The sequence below is a fragment of the Apodemus sylvaticus genome, chromosome 6, assembly GCF_947179515.1.
Source record: "Apodemus sylvaticus chromosome 6, mApoSyl1.1, whole genome shotgun sequence".
Classification (NCBI taxonomy): Eukaryota; Metazoa; Chordata; class Mammalia; order Rodentia; family Muridae; genus Apodemus; species Apodemus sylvaticus.
The window spans coordinates 133,100,228-133,124,739 of record NC_067477.1 but is presented as its reverse complement, the minus strand read 5'-3'; the positions used below and the strand labels follow the sequence as shown (position 1 = coordinate 133,124,739).

General features: G+C 41.1%; 2 protein-coding genes and 1 non-coding gene across 8 annotated transcripts in view; 1 reads left to right on the top strand and 2 right to left on the bottom strand.

The window, feature by feature from the left end:
* The window catches only part of Camkmt (calmodulin-lysine N-methyltransferase), a 382,235-nt gene extending 373,462 nt beyond the window's left edge, over positions 1-8,773 (bottom strand). Inside the window, exons 1-2 of one of the 4 annotated variants that reach the window (XM_052186507.1) lie at positions 8,507-8,773; positions 997-1,169 (exon numbers count right to left, since the gene is read on the bottom strand). In XM_052186507.1, the coding sequence (XP_052042467.1) occupies positions 997-1,169; positions 8,507-8,644 (311 nt within the window). In that variant the 5' untranslated portion in view covers positions 8,645-8,773. The remainder of the gene's footprint in view (positions 1-996; positions 1,170-8,506) is intronic. The other 3 variants (XM_052186505.1, XM_052186506.1, XM_052186508.1) reach the window with 3 other exon arrangements.
* On the bottom strand, positions 3,415-3,525 carry LOC127688103 (U6 spliceosomal RNA). Its single transcript, XR_007978557.1, has one exon. It is a non-coding gene; the product is annotated as a U6 spliceosomal RNA (small nuclear RNA).
* Positions 8,774-9,036: 263 nt separating the features above from the next.
* The window catches only part of Prepl (prolyl endopeptidase like), a 30,825-nt gene continuing 15,349 nt past the window's right edge, over positions 9,037-24,512 (top strand). Inside the window, exons 1-5 of one of the 3 annotated variants that reach the window (XM_052186502.1) lie at positions 9,037-9,123; positions 10,457-10,995; positions 20,238-20,360; positions 21,661-21,727; positions 22,427-22,633. In XM_052186502.1, coding sequence (XP_052042462.1) covers positions 10,732-10,995; positions 20,238-20,360; positions 21,661-21,727; positions 22,427-22,633 — 661 coding nt within the window. In that variant the 5' untranslated portion in view covers positions 9,037-9,123; positions 10,457-10,731. The other 2 variants (XM_052186501.1, XM_052186503.1) reach the window with 2 other exon arrangements.

The following is a 24,512-nucleotide window of genomic DNA, read 5'->3' as shown; positions in this document are numbered from 1 at the left end:
ATAAGAACCCAATAAAACAGCTAAAAAAAATGCCAACCATATATGAAGCAGGAAGCTGGTGAGCACAATGATCACTGAGGAAATCAATGTACCTAGACTAAGAGGCAGGATCACATGGAAGCTAAAAGTTCAGACTCTCTGTGCAGTCCAGACAAGTTATCAACAGGGTAGATTACCTGGATTAAATACAGCCACAAACTACTATATGAGCAGCTGTGTGACCTTAACCAGGTTTTTCCTCAATTATGAAATGATGACCTCAATAGTATTCACCATTGGCTGTTGTATTATAAGATGTTAATACGTAGTTACTACTCAAGACAGTAACATCACCTAGACAAAAATCAATCACCAGCCATACTTAGTGTTGCTATGATAATCTATTGAAGATCATGTTCTACTGTAGAATTTGGCATACTTAGGTATTGTTTTTGCTTGACTAATGTAGAAGGATATAACACAGAATGCAAAAAGAGATAAAATTGGCAACCCTCAAGGCCAAAATTTTAGCTTAGTCAGAACTCTGTCATAGTTACAGAGACAACATCTCTAAAACTGTAAGCAAGCCTCCAATTAAGTTTCTTTTATTAGAGTTGCCTTGGTCATGGGGTCGTTTCACAACAGAGACTAAAAGAGTAAACAATGATGTCTTCATTAGATGTTGATGTTTATAATACAGACAATATATATGATAAATATAAAAGGAGTTTTTAGAAATACAGTAGCAACAAGCTACTTTGACAATGAGAGTATCTTTGATTTGGGCCAAATTTCTTGTCTTTTTAGAAGTCTTCTGAGTATTTTAAAGTTGCTGCTTTCATTTGATACTTGTGCTTTTTATGAAATAGAAGCATAAGAGACTCTATCTAAGGCAGCAGGATTTTCTAACATGAAGTTGCAAAACTGAATTCCAATAAAGATTGCTGCAAAGCCAAGCCAGAGCAGGCACAGAGCTCTGAGTGCATGGGTTCCTTCTACAGACTCGACAACGCTCACCTTAAGGAGATGCTGTATTCAGGATAAAAGATGCTTGTGTACTGGACCCACACACCAGACTCTTTTTCAGTTCCCCCTTTTTTGGCTTCTGTGACGGAGAATAGATTAAATGATTCAAATCTTCTCACAGATACATGTCTCAAACCATCATCCAGCTGTTTCTGCTTCAGAACCTTTGAAATAAAACCAAATATTAGGGTTAAATTATATAAATGGCATAAGTTTGTTTCCAGTTTTTAAGAGATAAAGGAACTCTCACTTCCAATAATACTGAATTAGATTATTCAGACTAACTTCCTGCTGAACACAGAGAAAACACGGACAAAACACTTAAGAGCATACTTGAGTAGTGAAGGTAGTAACAGTTTAATAGTCTGATGCCTTAGGTGGGAGAAAAATCTAGAGTAAGCAAGGTTTTGATATCTACTTTTCTCCTGGGCATTTGTTAATCAGAGGTACTGAGAAGACTAGCAACACCTTTAACATCCAGAACTAGAGCAGGTATGTTACTATTAGGCTGTGTGTGTGCATATGAGTGCTGTCTTAGTCTGGGTTTCTATTCCTGCACAAACATCATGACCAAGAAGCAAGTTGCGGAGGAAAGGGTTTATTCAGCTTACACTTCCACACTGCAGTTCATCACTAAAGGAAGTCAGGACTGGAACTCAAGCAGGTCAGGAAGCAGGAGCTGATGCAGAGGCCATGGAGGGATGTTTCTTACTGGCTTGCTTCCCCTGGCTTACTAAGTCTGCTTTCTTATAGAACCCAAGAGCACCAGCCCAAAGGTGGTACCACCCACAAGGGGCCCTCCCCACCTGATCACTAATTGAGAAAATGGCCCATAGCTGGATCTCAAGGAGGCACTTCCCCAACTGAAGCTCCTTTCTCTGTGATAACTCCAGCCTGTGTCAAGTTGACACACAAAACCAGCCAGTACATACGTATGTATACTTCTGGGTATGTATCTGTTTGTGACATATGTATGCTTGTGAATATGCACATGTCTTTGTGCTTCTATAGCTGTGTATGTAGCTGTGTGTGTGTTCATGTATTTATTTGTTTTGGGATATATTAAGTGACTAGATTTTTTGGTTTTTGGTTTTTGTGTTTTTTGGGGTTTTGTTTGCTTGTTTTTTTGTTTTTTGTTTTTTCAAGACAAGGTTTCTCTTCTCTGTGTAGCCCTGGCTGTCCTGGAACTCACTCTGTAGACCAGGCTTTTTTGTTTTGTTTTGTTTGGTTTTGTCTAAATGGCTAGTTTTATTCGCATTAGTTTTCCACATTTGGAAACTAGAAGATTAAGGGGTTTTAGCAACAACAACAACAACAACAACAACAACAAAAAACGTACAGATCTACATCCAAATGGAATATAATACAAACTAATGGAGCCTTATATTTTTTGACTTACATTTTCAAAACTATACATATATATATGACCATCACTGAAGAGTCTAATGATCAAACTTGGAGAAATGGCAGAAACTGTACAAAATGAGCCTGAATATATAGGTGGTTGGGAGTGGGAGTGAGTGTAGGAACCAGGAGCCAAACTGAATATAAGACATCATTAATGGATGTGATAACTTCAAAACAATCTACAATATTTTCCATGCATATAACCAAGAGCCTAGACATTCAACTGCCCATTCTGCTGCATTCCCTGTGCATATATAACCAAGAGTCTGGAAGTCTGACACCGCACCCTCCACACCCCTCATCCCTGAACATATAACCAGAAGTCTTCAGTTTTGGAGAACACAAAAAGCAGCTGCCCCAACACCCTTTTTCCTTCACTTGCACCTTGTACTTTCTACTTTTTCACCACACCCTTCAGCGATATTTCTACAATTATTTTTATTTCTTACTATGTTTCATATACTCATCTGTTCTTTTGTTTGTTTGTTTGTTTTTGTTTTTTGTTTTTTGTTTTTCAAGACAGGGTTTCTCTGTATAGCCCTGGCTGTCCTGGAACTCACTCTGTAGACTAGTCTGGCCTCGAACTCAGAAATCCGCCTGCCTCTGCCTCCCGGAATGCAGGGATTACAGGCGTGTGCCACCACCACACGGCTTACTCATCTGTTCTTTTTCATCTCTAGACAATCTTTTCTTTTTTTCTAATTTTTATTTTATGTGCATGGCTATTTTACCTGCATAAACATCTCTGTACCAAGTATGTGCCTGGAGCCTGTGAAGGCCACAGAAGGCCTCAGATACCCTGGAACTGGAGTTACAGATGCCTGTGAGCAGCCACATGGATACTAGGAATCAAACCTGGTCTTCTGAGAGCAGCCAGATTCTGTAACAGCTGAACCATTACTCCAATTCCAAACCAAACCTTTTTTTTTTTTTAAGTCTTCTGTATTTTTTCCCTTCTCTGGTTTACTTTTAGCAGTGCTTTGACTTTGCTTTTTTTTTTTTTCTAATAAAGAATGTTTCTCCAATGTGCATAGCATCCTTATTCAGGGGGCGTGCTAATTAAACATCTCTGTGTCAATCTAGTTTTGGTATCCACGCTACTGAAGCAAGCACTTGATTTCATTTTGAGGAATTTTTAAATTGTATTTTTCATTCCTCTTAAATTTTGTTTTCAATTTTTCTCTTTCTTGAGAATCGTTTAGAATCTTTTCTGGTACTTCCTCTTTTCTACTGAAGCAAGCACTTGATTTCATTTTGAGGAATTTTTAAATTGTATTTTTCATTCCTCTTAAATTTTGTTTTCAATTTTTCTCTTTCTTGAGAATCGTTTAGAATCTTTTCTGGTACTTCCTCTTTTCTCTTCCCTGTAGCATTCTGCACACCGCTTTTCCTTTCTGTTCCTGAACTTGGTTTCTCTATGTTCTTCTCTTTCCCTGCTTCCTTTCTTTTCCGAGTCACTTGGTTTTTCTACATTTACTCTAAATAATTTCTAAGTTCATAGTAGTTTTCCTATTCTTTGACTTATAGTCATTAGCAATGTACTGGTGGCCTCCTAAGCAATTTCAATATCTTATACAATTTGATTCTATAGCTGTTATAATAATTTGTTTTCTCCTTATCAGACATCATGAAGGTTGAGCCTCAAGAGTAGGCATTCAACAAGATCTCCAAACCACACTGGAAGAGAGAGTAAAAGCAATGTCCACAAATTACATCATAGAAACATCAACAACATTAAAAGACAAGGGAATGTGACATCTCTAAAAGATCGCAATCCCTCACTGAGTTCAAAGATACTGAAGTTGGTAAAGAGTACCAGTAAAAATGATAGTGATATCAAAGAAGACACAAACAGAACAATTCAGTGCAGATCTGGAAGAGAGTAGGCAATGCAAAGGGGAATAGACAATTAAAATCAGCAATACGGTGAGAAAGGAGGGGGTAAATTCTTCTGGAAAAAAAATATACATTCCGCGCACGCGTGCGTGCGTGTGTGTGTGTGTGTGTGTGTGTGTGTGTAAAGTCTCAGTAGAAATTAAAATATTACTATTGTAACTCAAGCTGCAAGCATAACCTCTAGAGCCTTGAGCTAACAGCTAGAGCAGCTATGGATGCTCACATTAAAAGCAAACAAAGAGGTACTGGCACACACCTTTAACCCCAGTTCTTGGGAGGCAGAGGCTGGCAGATCTCTGTGAGTTTGAGGCCAACATGGTCTACATAGGGAACTCTAGGACAGCCAGAGCTACATAATGAAACCCTGTCTCAAAAAACTAAAATAAAATGAAAAAAAATGTTTAAATCAAATAAATTAATGATGCAACTCAAGGTCTTTGACGTGTATATTTAATTAGTTTAATTACAAATAATGTAATCAATGTAATGATTTTCCAGTTCAATGATAATTACTGAATTCTGAGTGTGTACAGTTCAATAATTTTTTTTAAAAAGAACATATTTGAGCTGAGGTAAGCATACATTGCTTTTTAGGGATTTCTCTTTTTTCCTAAAAAATTTTTTGTTTAAATGTTTTCTTCATACTATGTATTTTCATTTTAGCCTTTCACCTTTCATGGAGTCCTTTTTATGTTGGCCAACTACTTCTGGGCATGAGGCCTGGCCTGGAGTGTGGTTAGCATAGCCAGTGAAAATCCACTGGAAAAAAAAAACTGATTTCTGCTCTCCCAGCAGGTATCAACTGCAAACAGCTTTTTGGTTAGGGTGGGATGCTGTGTCTGTCCACATTCCCTTCTCCATGTCAGATTTTTGTGACTCAGGGTCTTAAATAAGTAGTAATAATCTAGGGGCAGAAGAGATGGCTCAGAGGTTAAGAATACAGGAACAGGTACATGATGGCTCAGAGGTTAAGAATACAGGTACAGTTCCCTGTACCCATGTGAGGTGGTTCACAACAACCTGTAACACACTCTTCCAAGGGATCTGATGCCCTCTTCTGGCCCCTGTGTTCTAGTACACAGCCATCCTCCTCTCAGGTACAAATAATTAAAAATTAAGTCTTAAAAAAAAATCTAAAAGCACAAGGAAACAAGGAAGACTCAAATTATAAAAATTAAAGGTGAACACAGAAAGTCACTGCAGATTACAGTGAAATTTGAAGGATGATCAGAGACTACTCCAAACACTGAGACTAGAAGATAGAAAGAGAGCTTCTTTTTAAGCAGAGGCAGGGGAGAAGCTGGCCCTCAGTCTTTCGCTTACAATGAAAAACTGATATCCAATGGGGTCTTCTCAGCATCATCACACACAGTCACAGGCGAACCTGAGCCTAAAACCAAGGGCCTCAACACTGACAATCTCACACAGAGCATCCTACCTTAAGCAGCACCATGAGATACTTCATTAACCAGATTCTCCAGCCAAGTATTCAGCCCTCTAGGTAAAGTGTTTCATTCTAGAGGCGCCCTTGAGTTTGTGTATGCATGCCTCTTCTTTATGTAATTCTGCTGGGATTGTTAAGCAGGTTGATGGCCCAGGTTAGCCAAATAGCTCTATTCTGTTAGGCACAGCAATTGGCCCAAACGTGGCCTACCAGAGTCATTTGAAAGAAATTATTTCTTAAGGAAACTAGATCATTTCTTAAGGATCCCTACCTGGATGAATGTTGAAAGACTGAAGTTGCAGGTGACCACCACTGTTATCAGATGAGACTCAACCAAAAGGAAACAGAATGCCTGTAAGTTCTTTAGCTATTGATCACGAACATAGACTTCTAAATCTCACCTAATTAGGGTAGGCACTAGAATCAAAAGTCAACAATTTATCACATAACCTAGAAACAATAAAGTCATACAGGTTATCTCTCAAAAATATGAGTTCCAGAGAAAGCACTGAACAGTTAATACAAAGAGCCGGGATTCCACCATTGGAATCCTGAGGAGTACAGAAAGACAGAATTGGGGAGTTGCAAAAATAAACACACATCATTCAAGTGTGCCACAAGAGAAAGAACCTCCCAACCCTCAGTAATAGAGATCAAAACGAGGGCTTTGCACACGCAAAGTGTTCTAGCACAGAGTAACACTCCCAACTAGAGTCACAAATTACTAGCCTTGATGGAGATTGAAGCTTGAAGATTCTTTATGCTTTATGCTTCTGAACACAGATGAAACATGCATGAATGGTTTAGTCACTTTAAACACTTATGAAAAACCTACAGATGTTTAGCCTGTGGTGATCAACTGAATTATTACAGAAAAAAAAAATCACTTTTTCCCTGACACCTGGTACTGGCTGGTGTTATGTGTCAACTAGACACAAGCTGGAGTTATCACAGAGAAAGGAGCCTTCCTTGAAGAATGGCCTCCATGAGATCCAGCTGTAAGGCATTTTCTCAATTAGTAATCAAGAGGGGAGGGCCTAGGCCCTTATGGGTGGGGCCATCCCTGGGCTGGTGGTCCTGGGCTCTCTAAGAAAGCAAGCTGAGCAAGCCAGGGAAAGCAAGCCAGTAAGTAACATCCCCACCCCCACCCCCCATGGCCTCTGCATCAGCTCCTGCTTCCTGACCTGCTTGAGTTCCAGTCCTGACTTCCTTTGGTGATGAACAGCAATGTGGAAGTGTAAGCGGAATAAACCCTTTCCTCCCCAACTTGCTTCTTGGTCTTAATGTTTGTGCAGGAATAGAAACCCTAAGATACACCTTTAAAAAAAAGTCTTTTCCCCCACACTGTTGACTTTTGGCTTCGCCATGCATCTTCCTTTAGCTAACAGTCTATAAGATGGCTCATAGTGATTATCAACTTGACAAGAACTAGAGGAACCACAAAGTCTTTACAATCTATGAGGAGTTATCTATATTAGGTTAACTTCTTGGCATGTCTGTAAAGGATTTTCCTAACTACGGTCACTGAGGTGGGGAGGCACACTCGATGTGGTATCAGCATGTCATATACCGGGTCTTAAACTAAATAAAAAAGGAGAAATAAAAGTAGTATTCATCCATTACTCCCTTCTTCCACTGCAAACACGAATCTTCAGGATGCTGCCACCTGGACCTTTTCTGCTAAAATCTGTGCCATCTAACTGTGTGTCGATATATACCCTTCCTTTCTTAAATCGCTCTGTCTAGTATTTTGATCATAGTAATAACAAAACTTAGCAATACCGCATGTTAACAGACATCGTGTAAGCAGGGATTTTAAATGTGCCTCTTGCTCTTACATACTCTACCATAACTGGGAGAGCATGCCAGCCAACTCTGAGAACTATGGGTATATACAGACCAGGTACACAATAGTAACACCATGCAGGTGATCACAGGTTTTATCAATAGACTACCAGGTGGTTCACAGAAGTTGCATGACTTGTGACATGTGGTTGGTTGTTAAAAAGCATTAACCAAGTAAAATAATACACTAAGGACTCACTGCCCCGAGTCACTGTCTTAGTTACTTTTCTATTGCTGTGAGGAGTCACAATGACCAAGGAAACTTATAAACACAACGGCCTTCACTGGAGCGGTTTAGAGGTTTGAAGTCAACACATTTGGATTCGTTGGTACATCTTGGGCAGCTAGTATCCCAATCATTACTTCAGACTCAGATGATAAGCGTCTGAGTTTCACATGGCGGGAAAAAGAGAAAGCAGTAGGTTTTCCTCTCCCGTGTACGCTCCGATAAACATCACACAGAAAAGCGTGCAGAGTCCCCATTCCATTAGTGAACCCCGCGGATCTCCAGAGACGTGGGACCAAAAAGTGCACCCAGGAAGTCGGTGACCGCGACCAGGCTGGGAGTTAAGAAGCAAAAAATAAAATAAAAATAAAATGGAAAGGGGAAAGAGAGCAGAGCAGCACGCGGTGAAGAGAGGCGGTGCCACCCATCAGACAGGCGAGCAAAAGGATTTCCTAGCGGGAGCTGAGTTTCTGAAACCTCGCTCTGGCTGTCCCGCTCTCCAACCCGCCAGATGCTCCCTTTTTTGGTGGGACAGCGTGGATGAAGCAAGGGGGCGCTTCTCGCTTGGCTCCTGACAACCGGGGGAGTCAGCGCCGCGCTGCAGGGAACGGCGAGCCGCCGCGGCGCGCCCGGTACCTGAGAGGGGAGTGGCCACGGGCGGGGTGGCGAGCGCTCGCTCCTACCTGTCGCAGGAGCTTCCACCGGACAGCCCCCTTGCGCGCCGAGACCAGCGACCCCTGGCTGGCACTGCCCATCGTGGGACGCTTGCCCGCCTCTGCCTCAGTCTCTGCAGCCCCAGCGGCCGCGACCTGCGACTCCATCACCAGAGTTGACTGAACGCGGAGGAGCCTCCGCCACAGCTCTCCCCAGACAGGACCTGCCAACTTCTTCCCTGTCAGGACCTGTGACGCCCGGCCTCTTGCCCACAAACCTTCCGTGCACCCTCCCCGAATTCCGCATTTCCGGTATTCGCATCTCCTTGACAACCGAAACATTGGAGTCACATCACTGCACCAGTTTTCTGGTGGCCATCTTAAGTGAGGGCGAGCCGGAGTAGGAGGGGACAGTGGAATAGCGGCAGAGGGGGGCTTTCCTCGTTGTTTTCTTTTTTTCTCATTTTGTCTCTTGCTCGACAGAATACAAGAAAACCAAAATATAGGTGTCTCTTAAGATGAGTGAGTCCTGGAAGAGAAAAAGCCCACCGCTGACCATAATAAAGATGGCGAAATGTGCTTCCCTCTCGGGCTGGATTGGTGTTACGTAGACCGGCGTGCTGCAAACTAGCTCTGGGCGGCGCGAGGTAGGTTGTCTTTCTTGCTGGGTGCTGAAGGCACGCTCCGGGTGGACAAGGCTGAGGTGACTGCAGCTCCTTCTTGAGAGCTTCGGTTTCTCGTATTTGTCTTCTCTACCTTCGCTCGTCCAGCTGTCTTTCAATTTGCGTACGTATGGAAGGGTTGCTGGAGGGTCCCCTTTCCTAATTCCTCTTCCTACCTTCCAGCCATTCCTCACTTACCTGGTCCCTTTTTGATCCCTGTCTCTTCTGTGCTTGCTAACCAGCACCATTCCCACACGTCCTGAGACTACGACGTGTTCGGGTTGCACAGTTGCACCGGCAAACAAGTACGTGCTCCTGGGAGCACCCACTTCCTAACCCACCAGTATCCCTATCCTTGCACACTGTCTTCTCAATGCAGATGGTGGATGAATGGATTGAGGCTATGGGGACAGATTAAGCGATTTAAGAGTATTTTTCTTCTAGGCTGCTGCTCCACTGGCCTATTATTTTGCTGCGACATAAGAGATTAAGGGGGGAGGGGGCGTCATAGCTGGTCGGATCTGTGGCAAAACTGACGCAGTGTTTTTGTGCTACCAAGGGACTTGTTGGAGAAGATTTCTCTAATTGCGCTCAACAGTGTTTAACATTGCTAAATTATTCCTATGCTAATCATATTAACGACCTTTTGTTGAGTGGTTACTATGTGCCAGGTACTTGAACTAAGTTCTGAACATAAATTGTTTGGTTTTGTTGCAAAGCAACAACCCCAGAGAGTAAGTGCTGTGGGTTCATTTTTGTTTCACAAGTGAAGAACTTGAGTCCAGATCCAGTTAAGGTGCAAGGCCCAAGACGTAAGCTGGGGCTCTAGCTTACCTTCCAGCAGAAATCAAAGATGGCTCCACATTTCATTTGTGCATCTTACGGTTGCTTTTAATTAATTATCCTTTTATGGTTAAGTCCAATCACTCATGGAGGAGGAGGAGCCAAATCAATTGAGCGTTTGGCTGTACCAAGTGAGTTGGAGAAATGTCTTGAGCTCCCCAGAGCCACCGTTGGGTCCTCTGGACAGTGACCAGTAGCACTGTAGCTTCCTCATCAAGTACACATGAAGCTGAAATTAGATGGCTAGGAGAAAGGAACCTGGTGCCTAGCCTCACTCAACAAATTTGAGTCCCCCTGTTATGAAGTGATTCAGCTTTTTCCAGTTTGACTTTCCCATGTTAATGGTATGCCCAGAATTATGTCAGGTAAAAGCGGTTTTGCTTCTGAACCCCCTCTGAGCACCTGGGATACCCATTAAGTCCATTTACTCATTTGCAAAGTTTTATTTTGTTTGTTTTCTGTTTTTTTGTTTTAGTTTGTCCCTACGTTCTCCAGAGTCACTGCTGCTTAGCTTGGCCCTAGAAAAACTGACTTTACAGATGACATGTTTAAGTCACGCCTGCCAAGAAGTACAATCTGAAGGAACGTAACTCGTACAAGTTTTTAAATGTATTTAACCTAAATTATCAGATGTCTACAGTTATTTGTAACCCAAGGGGCTCATGATGCCAAAAGGGAGGGGTAAGATGTGGGGACATCAAACTCGCTAAGATCCCATTACTGTATAATTATACATGTGAAGTCATTCACATGCCTGCAGCCCCTAAGGGAACAAAAACCAGGGATTTTGCCACCATGCAGCAGATGACCAAATTATTTCTCCGAGCTTTGAAGTATAGTATTCCTCATCTTGGGAAATGCATGCAGAAACAGAATTACTGTAACGCCGCCGCCGCCAATCCTTATTGCAATAGAGTAAGATTGAAAAAGTATCACCTAACCAAGTGTCTGCAGAATAAATTCAAGATATCAGGATTAGCAAGAACCATCCCAAGTCGGAGCTTCTCATGTAAGGTATGGACTATTCGAGTTAATCTATTTGTAGGCCATTAATACTAATTTTAGTTCATAAATAATGGGTAAGGTATCCATTACTAATTTTCTTAGTAATTCTAGTTTGATTTTAAGATTACTTTAGGATCAAATATCTGTAGTCAATTTGAGTACAAAAGAATGTATGTAAACCTATAAAGCTATAATGTATATAAAAATGCAGATTCATTAAACACTTATTTGATCTCAAATCTGTAAATGTGTTTTAAAATATAGCTTTCTAAAATTACTAAAATATCAAATTATGCCTCTGAATAAACCTGATAATATGCTAATTCTTGTATGAATCCCAGATTAGTAAACATCACTAAATGTCATGCAGGTGTGTATGATCTCTCTCTACAAAGGCATGAAAAGCTGCCATACATTTTGGACAACTTGTATTCCAAAAGAAAATAGTGACTACTGTTCTTCTACCATGCCCCAAACTGTGAGCTTGGATTGGGCCCCAAGGAACTGGTTGCACTTGTATAGAGAGTAATCACGTGTTCCAGTTAGCCTGAGACAGGCCCACTGCACACCTGTTGTCCCTGTATGACTATTAATAGTCCTCTCTCCCCTCAAAAGTGTCCCACTTAATCTGTCATGCTGCATGATCACCATACTTAACTTGAAATCGAGCTGTGTACCCTGTTGCTGTTTGACAGATAGTCTTTCCTTTTTAACTCAGTTCCGAGGCTTCTTCACTGCACTTAGGGTGCTGGAATTTACAGTATCTTAGCATTCTTTTATCATTTTAGTCATTTCATTGTTGTAATCCATTTTGGTTTCCTCTAATTGTGGTAGTTATATATTCTTAGTTATCATTTTAGCCTCTGCCAGTGCAGAGCTCAGAGGCATTAGTTGGAGTCACAGTACTGTAATTCAGCTATAACCACTAAATCCTCTCACAGGCCTCCCCAAGACATCCCCCAACAGTGTGTTTGCCTCGGCCCTGAGGCGCCCGTCTGTTCGCTGTATCTGTGGGTTTCCCTGCTCTGCTGTCGTGGGTGAACAGAGGCGCACAGTACTTGCCTTTTCTTTGCTTGGTTTGTTTTCTTTGCTAATGTTCTCTGGGCTCCTCACGGCCATAGCATTTAGCATAGCTTCATCCCTCTCTATGGAGAGAACACTCTTAGATGATCTACATTCTGTTTACCCATCTACTGGTAAACACTCAAGTGTATTCTAATTAATCTTATTTTACCTAATTTTGCTTTGTTTTCAGTTTTTACCCAGTACTTGCTCTTAGCTAACTATTTGGTACACATTTATCTCTTTTGCCTTTAGCTTTTCATGTTAGTCCTCTCTTGTCCTGGAATTCCAACATTTTAATCCATTAAATTTCTTTTCTTTGCAAAGTTAGCTTGGTTATCTTGCATCCTGAATAAAACATCTTGTCATTTTGTCTCAGATTATAAATAGTAAGAGGAGTTACCATCGGAGTAGCAGCTGTGGGATTAGCTCATACCCTAAGCCAAGAGGTTCTCTGAAACCATTTGTCTCTGAGGCAACTGTTAATTTTGTCATAGATTCCTAGAAACTGACCTGACAGCAACTCTACAAATAGAAGCTTTTTTAGGAACCTCTTCCCCTGACAAAACAGCTCTGCTTTCCTGAATTTTGTGTGTCAACCATTCCTTCTATAACAAATAAAATTATCAAAATAGTGAGGTGTTTCTTCATTTCTGCTCTGCGACCTGGAGAAGCTTTTTAAAAGATAATCCTGTAGCTGTGAAAATACTCGGAGGACAAACATGTATCTTTCTTTCTTTTGGCAGGTTCTTCTGAGTTCCAAATTTGTCTACTCTTATAGGTTATAGTAAAGTAGAAGGCTTTTAATAGATCTATTGAAAGACCAACTACTTGTACAAATTAACAGAAGAACAAGAGAAGACATCATATGTAATAGAATAATGGAAAGGAAAAAACTAGTCAGAACTAGTATGGCTATAAACTAGTCAGGGATCTTAATTTTCTTCACTCAAATAAGCAAACCAAATCCACCAACTCGAACCTCACTGTGCCTTGCTACCTTGGCAATGAATTATCGTATAACTCTGGGATCTTTCTGTACCAACTTCTGCACTCTAGACATATGCCATCAATCCTGGGAGTTTTGTAGAAATGCAAATTCCTAGACCTTAGGCCATTTCTGTTGAATTAGAATGGCTGTTGCTGAGGATTAAGGATCTAGTTTCTTGTTTATTTTTTGCAGTAAGATATTTCTATTGAGCGAAAAAACATACAATCCTCTTGCCTCAACCTCTCAAGGAACTGGTAGTATAGACCTCATGCCCAGCCAGAAGTCTGGTTTTGTTGTTGTTGTTATTGGTGGTGGTGGTGGTGGTGGTGGTGGTGGTGGTGGTGGTGATGGTGATGGTGATGGTGGTTTGGTTTTTTGTTTTGTTTTCTAAGTTCCTTTGGTAACGAAAATGCAAGGCCTGCCTGCTACTGACTATATTTAGAAAGTGGAGGTTCTTGGTGATTAAGTGTCGTTGACCTAACCCTGATTTGTTTGGTTGTAACAATCTTTTCAGCCAGTGTCTGAAATTGCCATAGCATGTTAACCACTCTTGGGACCCATTGCACTCAGTGGGCGGTGTCAGAGCAGAGGCCAGCCACCCTTATCATCCACTCTTTCTTGCACTGTTCTTTCTACAAGTAAATAACTTCAAAAATAACTGATCATGACAATTTGAACAAGATACAAAAGATAAGAAAGAATTTAGCAGGTGTGGTGGCACACGCCTTTGATCCCAGCACCCTGGAGACAGAGGTTCTCTGAGTTCAGGGATAGCCAGGGCTATTCAGAGAAACCCTGTCTCAAAAACAGAAGGAGGAGGAGAAGAAAAAACTTAAAACTTTCAATTGGATGTGTCATTCACCTATTTCACCTATGTCTTTTGATTAACAGGTGCTAACAGTGGGGAGGGGCAGTCAGGGTGTATGAGTGTGGTGTGTGCGCGTGCGCGCGTGCGAGTGCATGGTGCGTGCCTGAGTGTGTCTGGGTGAGGCCAAGTGTATTAACATGCTGTATTTTATCACTGAACCACACTCATGCTTAGGTTAACAGATAGCTGTGACTTGTGGTTTCTAAGAACACTAGTGATAATAACTTGCAAGTTAAATTATCTTAGGAAGGGAGTAGAAAAGATATAGTAAAGGAAATCTCGGGCTAGAGAACACTGGTCTGGCAGGGCTCTTAAGACTTGAGAGTGGGACTGCGTCACAGGCACAGCTTCACTTGCTGGTTCTTTCCACCGTTTACTTCCCCTGTAACCTCCTTCAGTTCACAGTCCATTCCTTTGTCCACAGAGGTGAGCCATTGTCTGTCTGGGCTTTAAAGGTCTTTTGAAACAAAACTAAACTGACACAAAGCTGTTAGGACCCTTCTTTAATCCACATGGTAAGTGTTTCCTCTGAAATCTCAGTGGATTTGATTACAGACTATTCCCTACAAATTAAGGTGGGAATTAACTTGCTCAAAGTCACAAAATTCCAAAACACATCTGGACCAACTTTAAGCCTCAAGTAGGCTTACTTTTATAGATTTACTTATTTTTATACACATGAATGTGTGCTTACCTGTCTGCACCATGTCCATGCCTGGTCTCCATGGAGACCAGAAGAGGGTATCAGATCCCCTGGAACTGGGATTACAGACTGTTGTAAGATATCTTCTACAAAGGTAGGAAATGTTCTTAATCTCTGAGCTAACTCTCCAGCCCCTATAATTAGAGTTCCAAACCTTAATAGTATTTCACAAACGATAACTATTTTATATTCTGATTTGCATATGTATTTCAGATATGTTGATTACAGATTTAATATATTACATTGTAGTGCCAGGGGAAATGTTAGTGGCCCCCCAAAAAACAGACAGGAACCGATCTAATATAACTCACAGCAGGGTCTTCATTCGAGCTAGCTGAGGCCCTCCCAATGCAACCCATCACACAGGTCAGTTTTGGTGGTGGAGGAGCCCCGAATGTCTATCAGGGAAAAGGCTTTATAGTAAGCAGCAAGCAGGGAATATGTGTGTAAGCATCTAATTGGAAAGCTACTGTGACCTTTAACATAATTGGCTGGTGCTGGGAGTCATATCCTAAACTTAATTTCTGCTCCTCTCTGTATTGGTGGTTGTTAGGCAAGGGGTGGGCTTTTATCCTGGGAGTGTAGATTTGTTGGGGAAATAACCTGGAGACGCTGGTCTTATTGAAGGTGTAACCTGGATGCTGGTCTTGTTGGGGATTAGTCTAGAGATTAGAGCTAGGCTTCAATTTTGTTGGGGGGCAACTTGAAAACTAATGCTAGGTACCAGCCTGATAGTTTACTTTAGTTCAAACTTAAGTTCTTTAAAATGGAGTCTGAACTTAAAAGATTTGGCCTCTCAATGTGAAATAACTACCAGAAACTGTCAAAGGAGTCTCTTTGTTTCCAAATTTACGGTTTCAGCACTGTTTCAAATTTGCAAATTATTTTCTGTTTATTCAGATAACCATGGATGGATGGATGGATAGATGGATGGATGGATGGATGGATGAAAAAGGGGGGGTTGTTTTTGTATTAGTGTTGGATACTAGTAGATTTTTCTAATGATGTATCATCCAGTCATTCTTATGAAGAACCCTATTTGATCACATATCTGTTGGAATATTTACTATTAGTGGATTTGTTATACAAATCTTAAAAATAATAGGTTAAAGCTGGGCGGTGGTGGCGCATGCCTGTAATCCCAGCACTTGGGAGGCAGAGGCAGATGGATTTCTGAGTTCGAGGCCAGCATGGTCTACAGAGTGAGTTCCAGGTCAGCCAGGGCTACACAGAAACCCTGTCTCAAAAAACCAGAAAAAAAAAAAAATAGGTTGATCCCATCCTATTTAAGATTGTTTTTTGAGTTGATGCTGTTTGGGGGTACCAAGTAAAAACTCTAATTGTAAGCCCAAGATTGATTCTCTTTTCCCATTTTGGGGGAAATTAGTGTTCTTTTCCTTCTGTCTTATAATATTATCATGATTTCTCACTAGTATTTTCCAAACGTATATACTTTTTCCTTCAAAAAAACCTGTCTTCTCCCTGCTTAGATTTCTGTGCTGCTCTAGCCAATTAGATCAACCCATAACTTAGACAAAGATCTCTGTCTTCATGGAGATTAAATTTGTTTTTCAATAGAAATAACATCATAAATAGAAATAAAATAATCTAGTGAGGGCTAGGAATATAGCCCTGTTGGTAGAGTGTTTGCTTAGTATGCTAGAAGCCCTGGGTTCGACCAGCACAGCTGGGCGTGGTGGCGACTTCCGAGATCCCAGCGCTCGGGAGGAAGAGGCATGGTGGCTGTTAGGGTCACCCTCCACTACATACCATAAGGATATCCAAGGCCAGCCTGGGCCAAATGAAATTTTCTTTCTGAAACGAAAAGAATCATGAGTTAGAAGTGACCGATATAATGGAGAACCAAAAATGAAGAGGGTCAGGGAATGGCAAAAGATAAAGTGAGATGGTGGGGGCTGGGCTCGGGGACATTGTGGCATGTGAGTTTAGGGAAGAGCTGAAACATGCTGTCGCTCATGCAGATAGTATTTGTTGGACAGAAGAACGAGACTTTGCATGTCTTGTCACTGAGTTTAGTGTCAGGTTATATTACTCTGATAAGGCCAACTGAATAATTTTACCTTATTTCCTGTTTTCTTAGTTGACTATGGGATTTCTTTTTCCTTTGAATATAGGGGACAGTGAGGGAGATTTAGAGGCCGGAATAGCTGAGACAAGATTTCTTTATATAGCCCAGACTTAGGTCAAACTCAAAATCCTTCTGCCTCATCCTTCTGTGTGCTAGGATCATAGGCATTATGCCACCATATCTAGTTAAAGAAAACAACTGTTGAAAGCTCTGGGCCTTGGCTTTTTTTTTTTTTTCCAAGAAGAAAATGTCTTACCCAGGTTTTTTGAATAGTTACTGCCTTTTCATAGTTACTTCTTTTATGTCCTGAGTCAGTTTGGGGCCCGTGGCACTGATGGTCCGTCTCACAGCTAGCTGTGGTGCTTGTGCTAGTCAATATTCTAGCATGGAGAGGCAAGGGACTCAGGTTCCCTCCCTAACTGAGGGGCTGAAGGCGCCTGTGGAGGGAAAGCCCATTGTCATTAAGCATGTGGCCCTGTTAGGTGGGCCCCATTCCAGAAGATGGCCCACCACACAGGTAGGAACACATGGGTACCAGAGCAGGCTGTAACCCTGGGGGGGGGGGGTGAGGGGAGGAATGGAGAGGGCTATAAAAGCAGGGGGTGGGGGAGTAGGGGGCTGGGAGGGAGTGGAGAGGGATATAAAATAGTGGGGTGGGAACGAGTGGGGAAAGGAGTGGAGCGGTAGAGGTAGGCCTGATGATAAATATGATCAAAATACCAGTTACATGTATGCATGAAATCCTTAGATGATTAATAAGATATATTAAACTGGAGATGTTTTCATCCATTATAGCTAATTATTACCATGGTTTCATATGTCTTTGAAACGGTTTTATCACACTTTTGTCTTATTTAGTAGACTTTCGAGAATAACGGAATGGTTTTACCTTCTTGCTTCTCTCTCCATTCTCTTTGATAAGCAGTTTCCTCTCCTCTTGGGCTGCTCTGCTTCCTGTAATGGAGATGCAGAGTCAGTTTGATGGCTTTAGCTAAAGCATTAACTGCTGGTTGTCTCTTTTGTGAGGGACGGGTGGGCTTCCTTCTGAATGTAGGGACTCCGGTGCTGTGCTGGTGTTGTTCAGAATTCCTACTTAGCCCGTGGGTTTCACTCTGCCGAGGATTTCAGCCCTAACTATCTTTCACCAGAGCGCTTCAGATGAGAAGTCCAACATACTTTCCACATTTATCAGGCGGTTTGATTCTGTAAAGTTCCTTTAAGGTTCTTTTTCAATTTTAATTTTTATGTGATACAAGGGTTTGTTGTTCATTTGCTTGTATATGGATTTTGCTTTTTCATTGTGTTATAACTATTATTCTTTTTGATGCTCAAATTATCCCACACATGGGTAGTGGACACCCCTTTATACTGTCCCTTATGTCCTACTGGCATGCCTCTGTTATGCTGAAAACACTTCCTTTGTGGTACAGGATTTGCCAAGCCTACCTTGTACTCTCCCTAGCTGAGATCTGGAATTAGCCATTTATTAATGATCTTCATTAATAAATGGCTTCATTCTGTTTTCCCACTTCACAATTTTATGTCTTTAGAGTTTAACATTTTTGCCACAATTATGTTGTGTGTTTGATTGTTAAAGTGGATTTATGTCAGGTCCTTTGGAAAGCGGCAAAAGGTACTTCTTTCTGCTCCTAAGAGAGTGATAGTGTACGTGACACCTTAAGGGTTCAGCAGGCCTGGACATGGGAGTGAGGCTCATTTGATAGGGTGCTTGTACAAGGCCTTGGCTCCGACTCCCAGACCACAAACTGGAGTGAAAACACTCATCTGGAATCCCAGCCCTCTAGAGATGGAGGGTCAGATGTTTAAGGTCACCTTCTGATACACACCGATGTAAGCACAGCCTGAGAGTCACACTTCTCTGTCTAAAAAAAAGGAAAGAAAAACTTTCCAGGAAGGCCGGCCGTATCCACAGGATTCAGAGAAGTTCAGTGCCAGCTTCTCATTTGCTAAGAGAGTTTCAAGACAGACTTCTAGCCATATTCTGTTTTATCTTTTACTATTCCAGGCAATATTAGAGGGTTCCAAATAAATATTGCCTTATTCCAAATATCAGCTATATACATTATAAAAATGCAAGAACATGAATGAAAATAATATGTCAAATCTTCATTATTTTGACTGCAAATAATTATTAAAAAATTACAGCTATGAGTGAAGGTAGAAGTGGAGAGGAAAGTGAGAAGGCTCAGTAGGGACACATGCTTGCTGCCAGGACTTGGCACTGGGATTCAGTTCTGCGTAGTGAAGGAAAGAACTGACTCCCCACCCCCAACATGAAATAAACAAATATATAATAATATTTAAAAGAAAGTAGATACTGAAAGATTAAGACTACCATAGCAGGTGACTAGTTAAGTCTAATCCAAGTCATTAAAGCATCCCCAAGGTTTTTAAAGAATGACTTTGTGAAAATAATTATTTTCCATTTAGTCTGTTTTGATGCATTTTCTGTTTTATTGTGCTTACTTTTAGGTTGTAATCATCTTACAATCTTGTCCACATTTGTAGCTTACACTCTGAGCATTGTTAAGGGCCATGAGCCAGTCTTTGGGAGTAAGCATGAACTGGCTGCAGGGTCCTTACAAGGGGCTCTGGCCTGTCTCTCTGTGTCTGTCATCACTGGCAAAGACCTAAAGAATCGGGCATCTTGACTAAGTCCTTGGTTGGAACAAGGCACAGCAGTGGCGTGTTGAATTACTGAACATGTTTATATTTTGGCAGTTTTAGGCCCACCGCTACCCAAGTATGGGTGGATGATGAGGCGGTCTCCTCTCCATCTCTACTTACCATTAGGTTCCATCGTTTTCCTTCTTTTTTTATAATAAACTAACCCTTAAACAGAAGGGAAGGAACCGGGTGGCAGTGGAGCAAGCCTTTAATCTCAGGAGGCAGAGGCAGGCAGATAATCTTGCTGTGAAGCCCATTCTGCAGAGTGAGTTCTAGGACAGCCAGGGCTACACAGAGAAACCATATGTCAAAAGAGACCTGTCTTCTAAGCCGTTATCCCACTTTCTGACCCAATGAACAGTGCTATTAATATTTGTGGAGTTATGTATCCTGACAACATAAGAGATGCAATAAACCAGGATAAATATGATAATGGTTCTCTGAATTAATAACCTGCATCTAATAGTTAACCTTCCTCTCTGACCTTTCCCTCCTTGTAGGTTGTATTTCAGTACTTACGAAACTCAACAGGCTCCCCCCTCCCCCATGGCTCATTTTGATTAAATATGTAAAAGTTCAAAGGATTCTCTTTCTTCCTTAACTGTATGTAGTGTTTCTGAACATTGCCAGGGCTTCTTGGTGCTTCTAGAAGTATCTTAAGGACTCGTACAGTTGTTATAATGCATCAAGTGTCTGCTTTCTTTTGATGAGCTTAAGAAAGAACAAGATTTGTAAAAACACATTTTATAAATACCTAACGTTGAAGGCATGCATGGATAGTGTAACAGTCCTAAGAAGACTTTCCCCTGGCTTTAAAAGATTTTGATCATACCACCAAAAATGTTTCTAGGGTCTTCTGCCTATCAAGTCAGAAAGCGAAAAGTCCATTTCTGAGAACATGGATGCATTTGAAAAAGTGAGAACAAGACTAGAAACGCAGCCACAGGAAGAGTACGAGATTGTCAACGCAGAGGTAAGCTGCGCCTGCCTTCCTGGAGGACTGGCTGTGCTCCCTCAGTTCAGATTGCTGAGGGAGGCACCCTGTGCTTCCTAGGCAGAGCACCCCGTCACAGTCAGGACGCCTAGCCTTCCCAGCACGCTGGGCGGTTTCACCTGCAAAGAATGAAGAGAGTCAGAGGAGTGGCCCCTTGTTCTGAAAAGACTCAGTGAAGCAGTATAGAGCAAAATCAGAACAGGGAAGTGGGAAGGGTTAGGTGGGAAAACAGGGGGAGGGAAGGGGACTGATGGGACTTTTGGGGAGTGGGGGGGTCCAGAAAAGGGGAAATCATTTGAAATATAAATAAATATATCAATAAATTTTTAAAAAAATGAAAGAAAAAAAAAACCTATCCTTAAGATAGAGCACTGGGCAGAATAGGTGAACTCCAAGGAGAGATACCTAGAAGACTACTTATGTCTTTGCTATTTTAGAAGTATTTACATGTTGAGTCTACATTTTAATCAAATGAAATTAAGTTTAGTAAAGCTTAAGTACACAGTTGATCATTTTATAATTACCAGTCATAAATACTCAATTGGAATAAATTGAACAAAAAGATTGAAAATTTTTTAGTAAAACTGGCAAAACAGCCCACAGATTATTAGTGAAATTCACATACATAGTAAAATACAAATAGTGGTGACAATCCAGATTCAAAAACATGTCATAATGTGTCTTATGCCTCCTGAAACCAGGTAAGTTAGGCAGCTGCGTTTAATATGTGTTAGACAAGAACTCTGTTCATATGTATATATGTATATACATATACATATATGTTTATATGCATATGTATGTATACTGTATAGTCAGTATTTATTTTCTTGCTCACAAACACTGCTTGTCATGCCATGGTACACTTTGTATGAAATCAAGTTGGTACTGCACAATTGATGACAGCAGTGATTTTAAAAGAAAGGAACTAGAATATTGGTTGTCATTTCAGGTCAGCCAGAGTTTTCTTCTCTGTATCATTTTAGATTATCTTAATGATGCTGCTTGATATTGTTAATTGAGTCTCACTATACAGTTATTAGATGAACAGCATAGATTTCATTATACTCTTACATTTATGTATTAGAAATTGCCAACATTTGTGAACTTAGGAAAGCTGTTTCTTGCTACCTGTGTTGTAAAAATGGTCCATTTCATCGTTTCATTCATGTACCTCAGTAAATGTGACTCTATGGTATGTGTCATCTCTTCATCTGAAGTAGTCAAGCCATTAAATAATTAAATTATTATCAAGTAAGTCCTGTTTTCTCCTTATTGTCAGATTAAACACGGCGGTTTTGTTTATTATCAAGAAGGTTGCTGCTTGGTTCGTTCCAAAGACGAAGAAGGTAAATTACAATTCTTATTTACTGATTGGGTTTTCAGGTTTCAGTTGTTTAACAGGAAGCTTGATAGTAGCTGCTCAAAGCTATGAGAATAGAGTTTGTTAAAGATTATTTCTAATTATTTTTTAACTGAGTGGATTTCAGTATCTGGGTTGACTTAAGGTAGAATTAATAACCCATGTTCAGGAGCTTTAACATGGAGACTGCACACAGGGTCCAGCATGTTGTATGTTCTGTGTCTCAGTGCTGTAGTGCACATGGGTCCAGCATGTTGTGAGTATGTTCTGTGTCTCAGTGCTGTGCTAGGCACTTCGCATGTTACATAGGTCAGAACCTGTGAGCTGCCACCCCTTGGCAAGCCTCCAATTCCTAAAGTATTTACATTATGATTCATAAGAGTAGCAAAATTAGAGTTATGAAGTAACAACAAAAATAATTTTATGGTTAAGGGGTCACCACAACATGAGGAACTGTGTTAAAGGGTTGTAACATTAGGAAGGTTGAGAACCACTGTCCTAGACTACAACAATAGCTCATAGGTTGATACGTAGAATAATACAGAATAGAATACTTTTAATAATGATTGCAGAAGGACATTAGTCCATGACCTCAGAGAATGTCAACTAAAATGTTAAGTATAGTTTAAAATGAATTACAAGTATATGTTGTGGAGTTCTCTCTTCCCTACCTTCCTTTATGCAGCCGACAGTGATAATTATGAAGTTTTATTCAACCTGGAAGAACTTAAATTGGACCAGCCCTTCATCGATTGTATCAGAGTTGCTCCTGATGAGAAATACGTGGCTGCCAAGATAAGGACGGAGGGTTCTGAAACATCCACCTGCATAGTTGTGAGGCTCAGTGACCAGCCTGTAATGGAAGCCTCCTTCCCAAACGTTTCCAGTTTTGGTAAGCCACCAAGTAGTCTGTGGAAGGGCAGCCACAAGGAGCTGCTCACATGTGGTAGGGAAGGTCGGTGCCTGGCCGTTTCTCTCTAGGCGCCACATCTTCCTATGGAGTTCTTATTACAAAATACTCCCTCCTTTAATTATCTAAGTGGGTTATTGTAACATTGGGCTCTTGGAGGACTGAAGAGATCGCCCAGTGGCTGAGAGCATGTCTGTTACTCTTGTAGAGAATCCATGGGCAGTTCTCAGTATCCATGGTGGGCAACCTAGAACCCCCTGTAGCTCCTAACTCCTGAAGGATCCAACAGAGACCCACATGGAGACCCACCATGTCTTAGGGTTTTACTGCTGTGAACAGACACCATAACCAAGGTAACTCTGATAAGGACAACATTTAATTGGGGTTGCCTTACAGGTTCCAAGGGTCAGTCCATTATCATCAAGACAGAAGCATGGCAGCATCCAGGCAGACATGATACAGGCAGAGCTGACAGGTCTACATCTTTTTCTTGAAGGCTGCTAGTGGAAGACTGACTTCCAGGTAGCTAGGTTGAGGGTCTTAAAACCCACACCCACAGTGACACACCTATTCCAACAAGGCCACATCTCCAAAAAGTGCCACTCCCTGGCCCAGGCATATATAAACCATCACACACTGCATACATAATTAAAAATACAAAATAAATATTTCATGAGCTGTCAAGAGGCTTTTGTGGATAAAAGCACTTTCCACACAAGCTTGTTGACCTGACTTCAACTCCAGAACTCATGGTGAGAGGAGCCACCTCCTGAAAGTTGACCTCGCACCTCCAAACCCGCACTATGACAGACACAGGCATTCACTCCAGCACAGACATACACTGCGTTCACCCACTCTCTGTACACATGCTGGTAATAAGTAAAGCACCTTAGATAAATTAGTGCTCATGTCTTTAAGCCACTTAAAGACATGATATTCTGTTATATAGTAATTCTTGGCCAGTTTATTATATACACTGAAGTTTTACAGATGTTACTTCCTGATATTTTATTCAACCTTGAATTTGGATTGTTTTTTATTGTTATTTTTATTTTATTTTTATATTTATTTTTATCATGGAGATCTAATATAGTACATGTCTCAAAATCACTCCTAGAAATTAGAACACATTGAGCTGACACTTATCAATAGAAACTGACATTTTTAGTATTGATCTAGCTTTAAATTTAATCATTTATCATCATTATTTATATTATATTGCCATTACTTTCTGAATTGCTTAATTGGATCCTTTTGAATTAAATTGAAAAATGAAATTATGATCTACCTAATACATTCTTTTGTATGTGCGAATCATCCTTCCCTGTGTGTGTGTGTGTGTGTGTGTGTGTGTGTGTGTGTATGTGTGTCTGCGTTACATGCATGTGAGTGTACCAATGTACCCATGCTTGCTCCTGTGACGGCCAGAATAGCGAATTGGCTGTCTTCTTTATTATTCCGTGCCTTAGTCCTTTGAGAAGAATCTATCTCCCCATTTTGGCTAAGGTGACTGTGTAACCAGCAAGCCCTGTGATCATCTCATAGCCCCAATTCCAGGGATTACAGCCATGCACAGCTTTTTATGTGGGTGCTAGGGATTCAGACTTGGTACCCATATTTCTCCCCAGACCCTGCACAGTGAAGTGTAACAGAGCATGTGTGTATCAGGCCTCTAAGATCAGAGTATATTATATAGTACTGACTGATAGTGATGGTCAGCCAGGTGAGGACCCTGGTCAAATGCTTCGGTAGGTTGCGCTGTCTTAGTCCCCGGAAACAGGCATTGAACGTAGAGTAGGAGAGGACGCAATCAGAGTTTCTTCAGAGCTAAGCAGCCATCTCCCAAAAGCAAATAGGACTT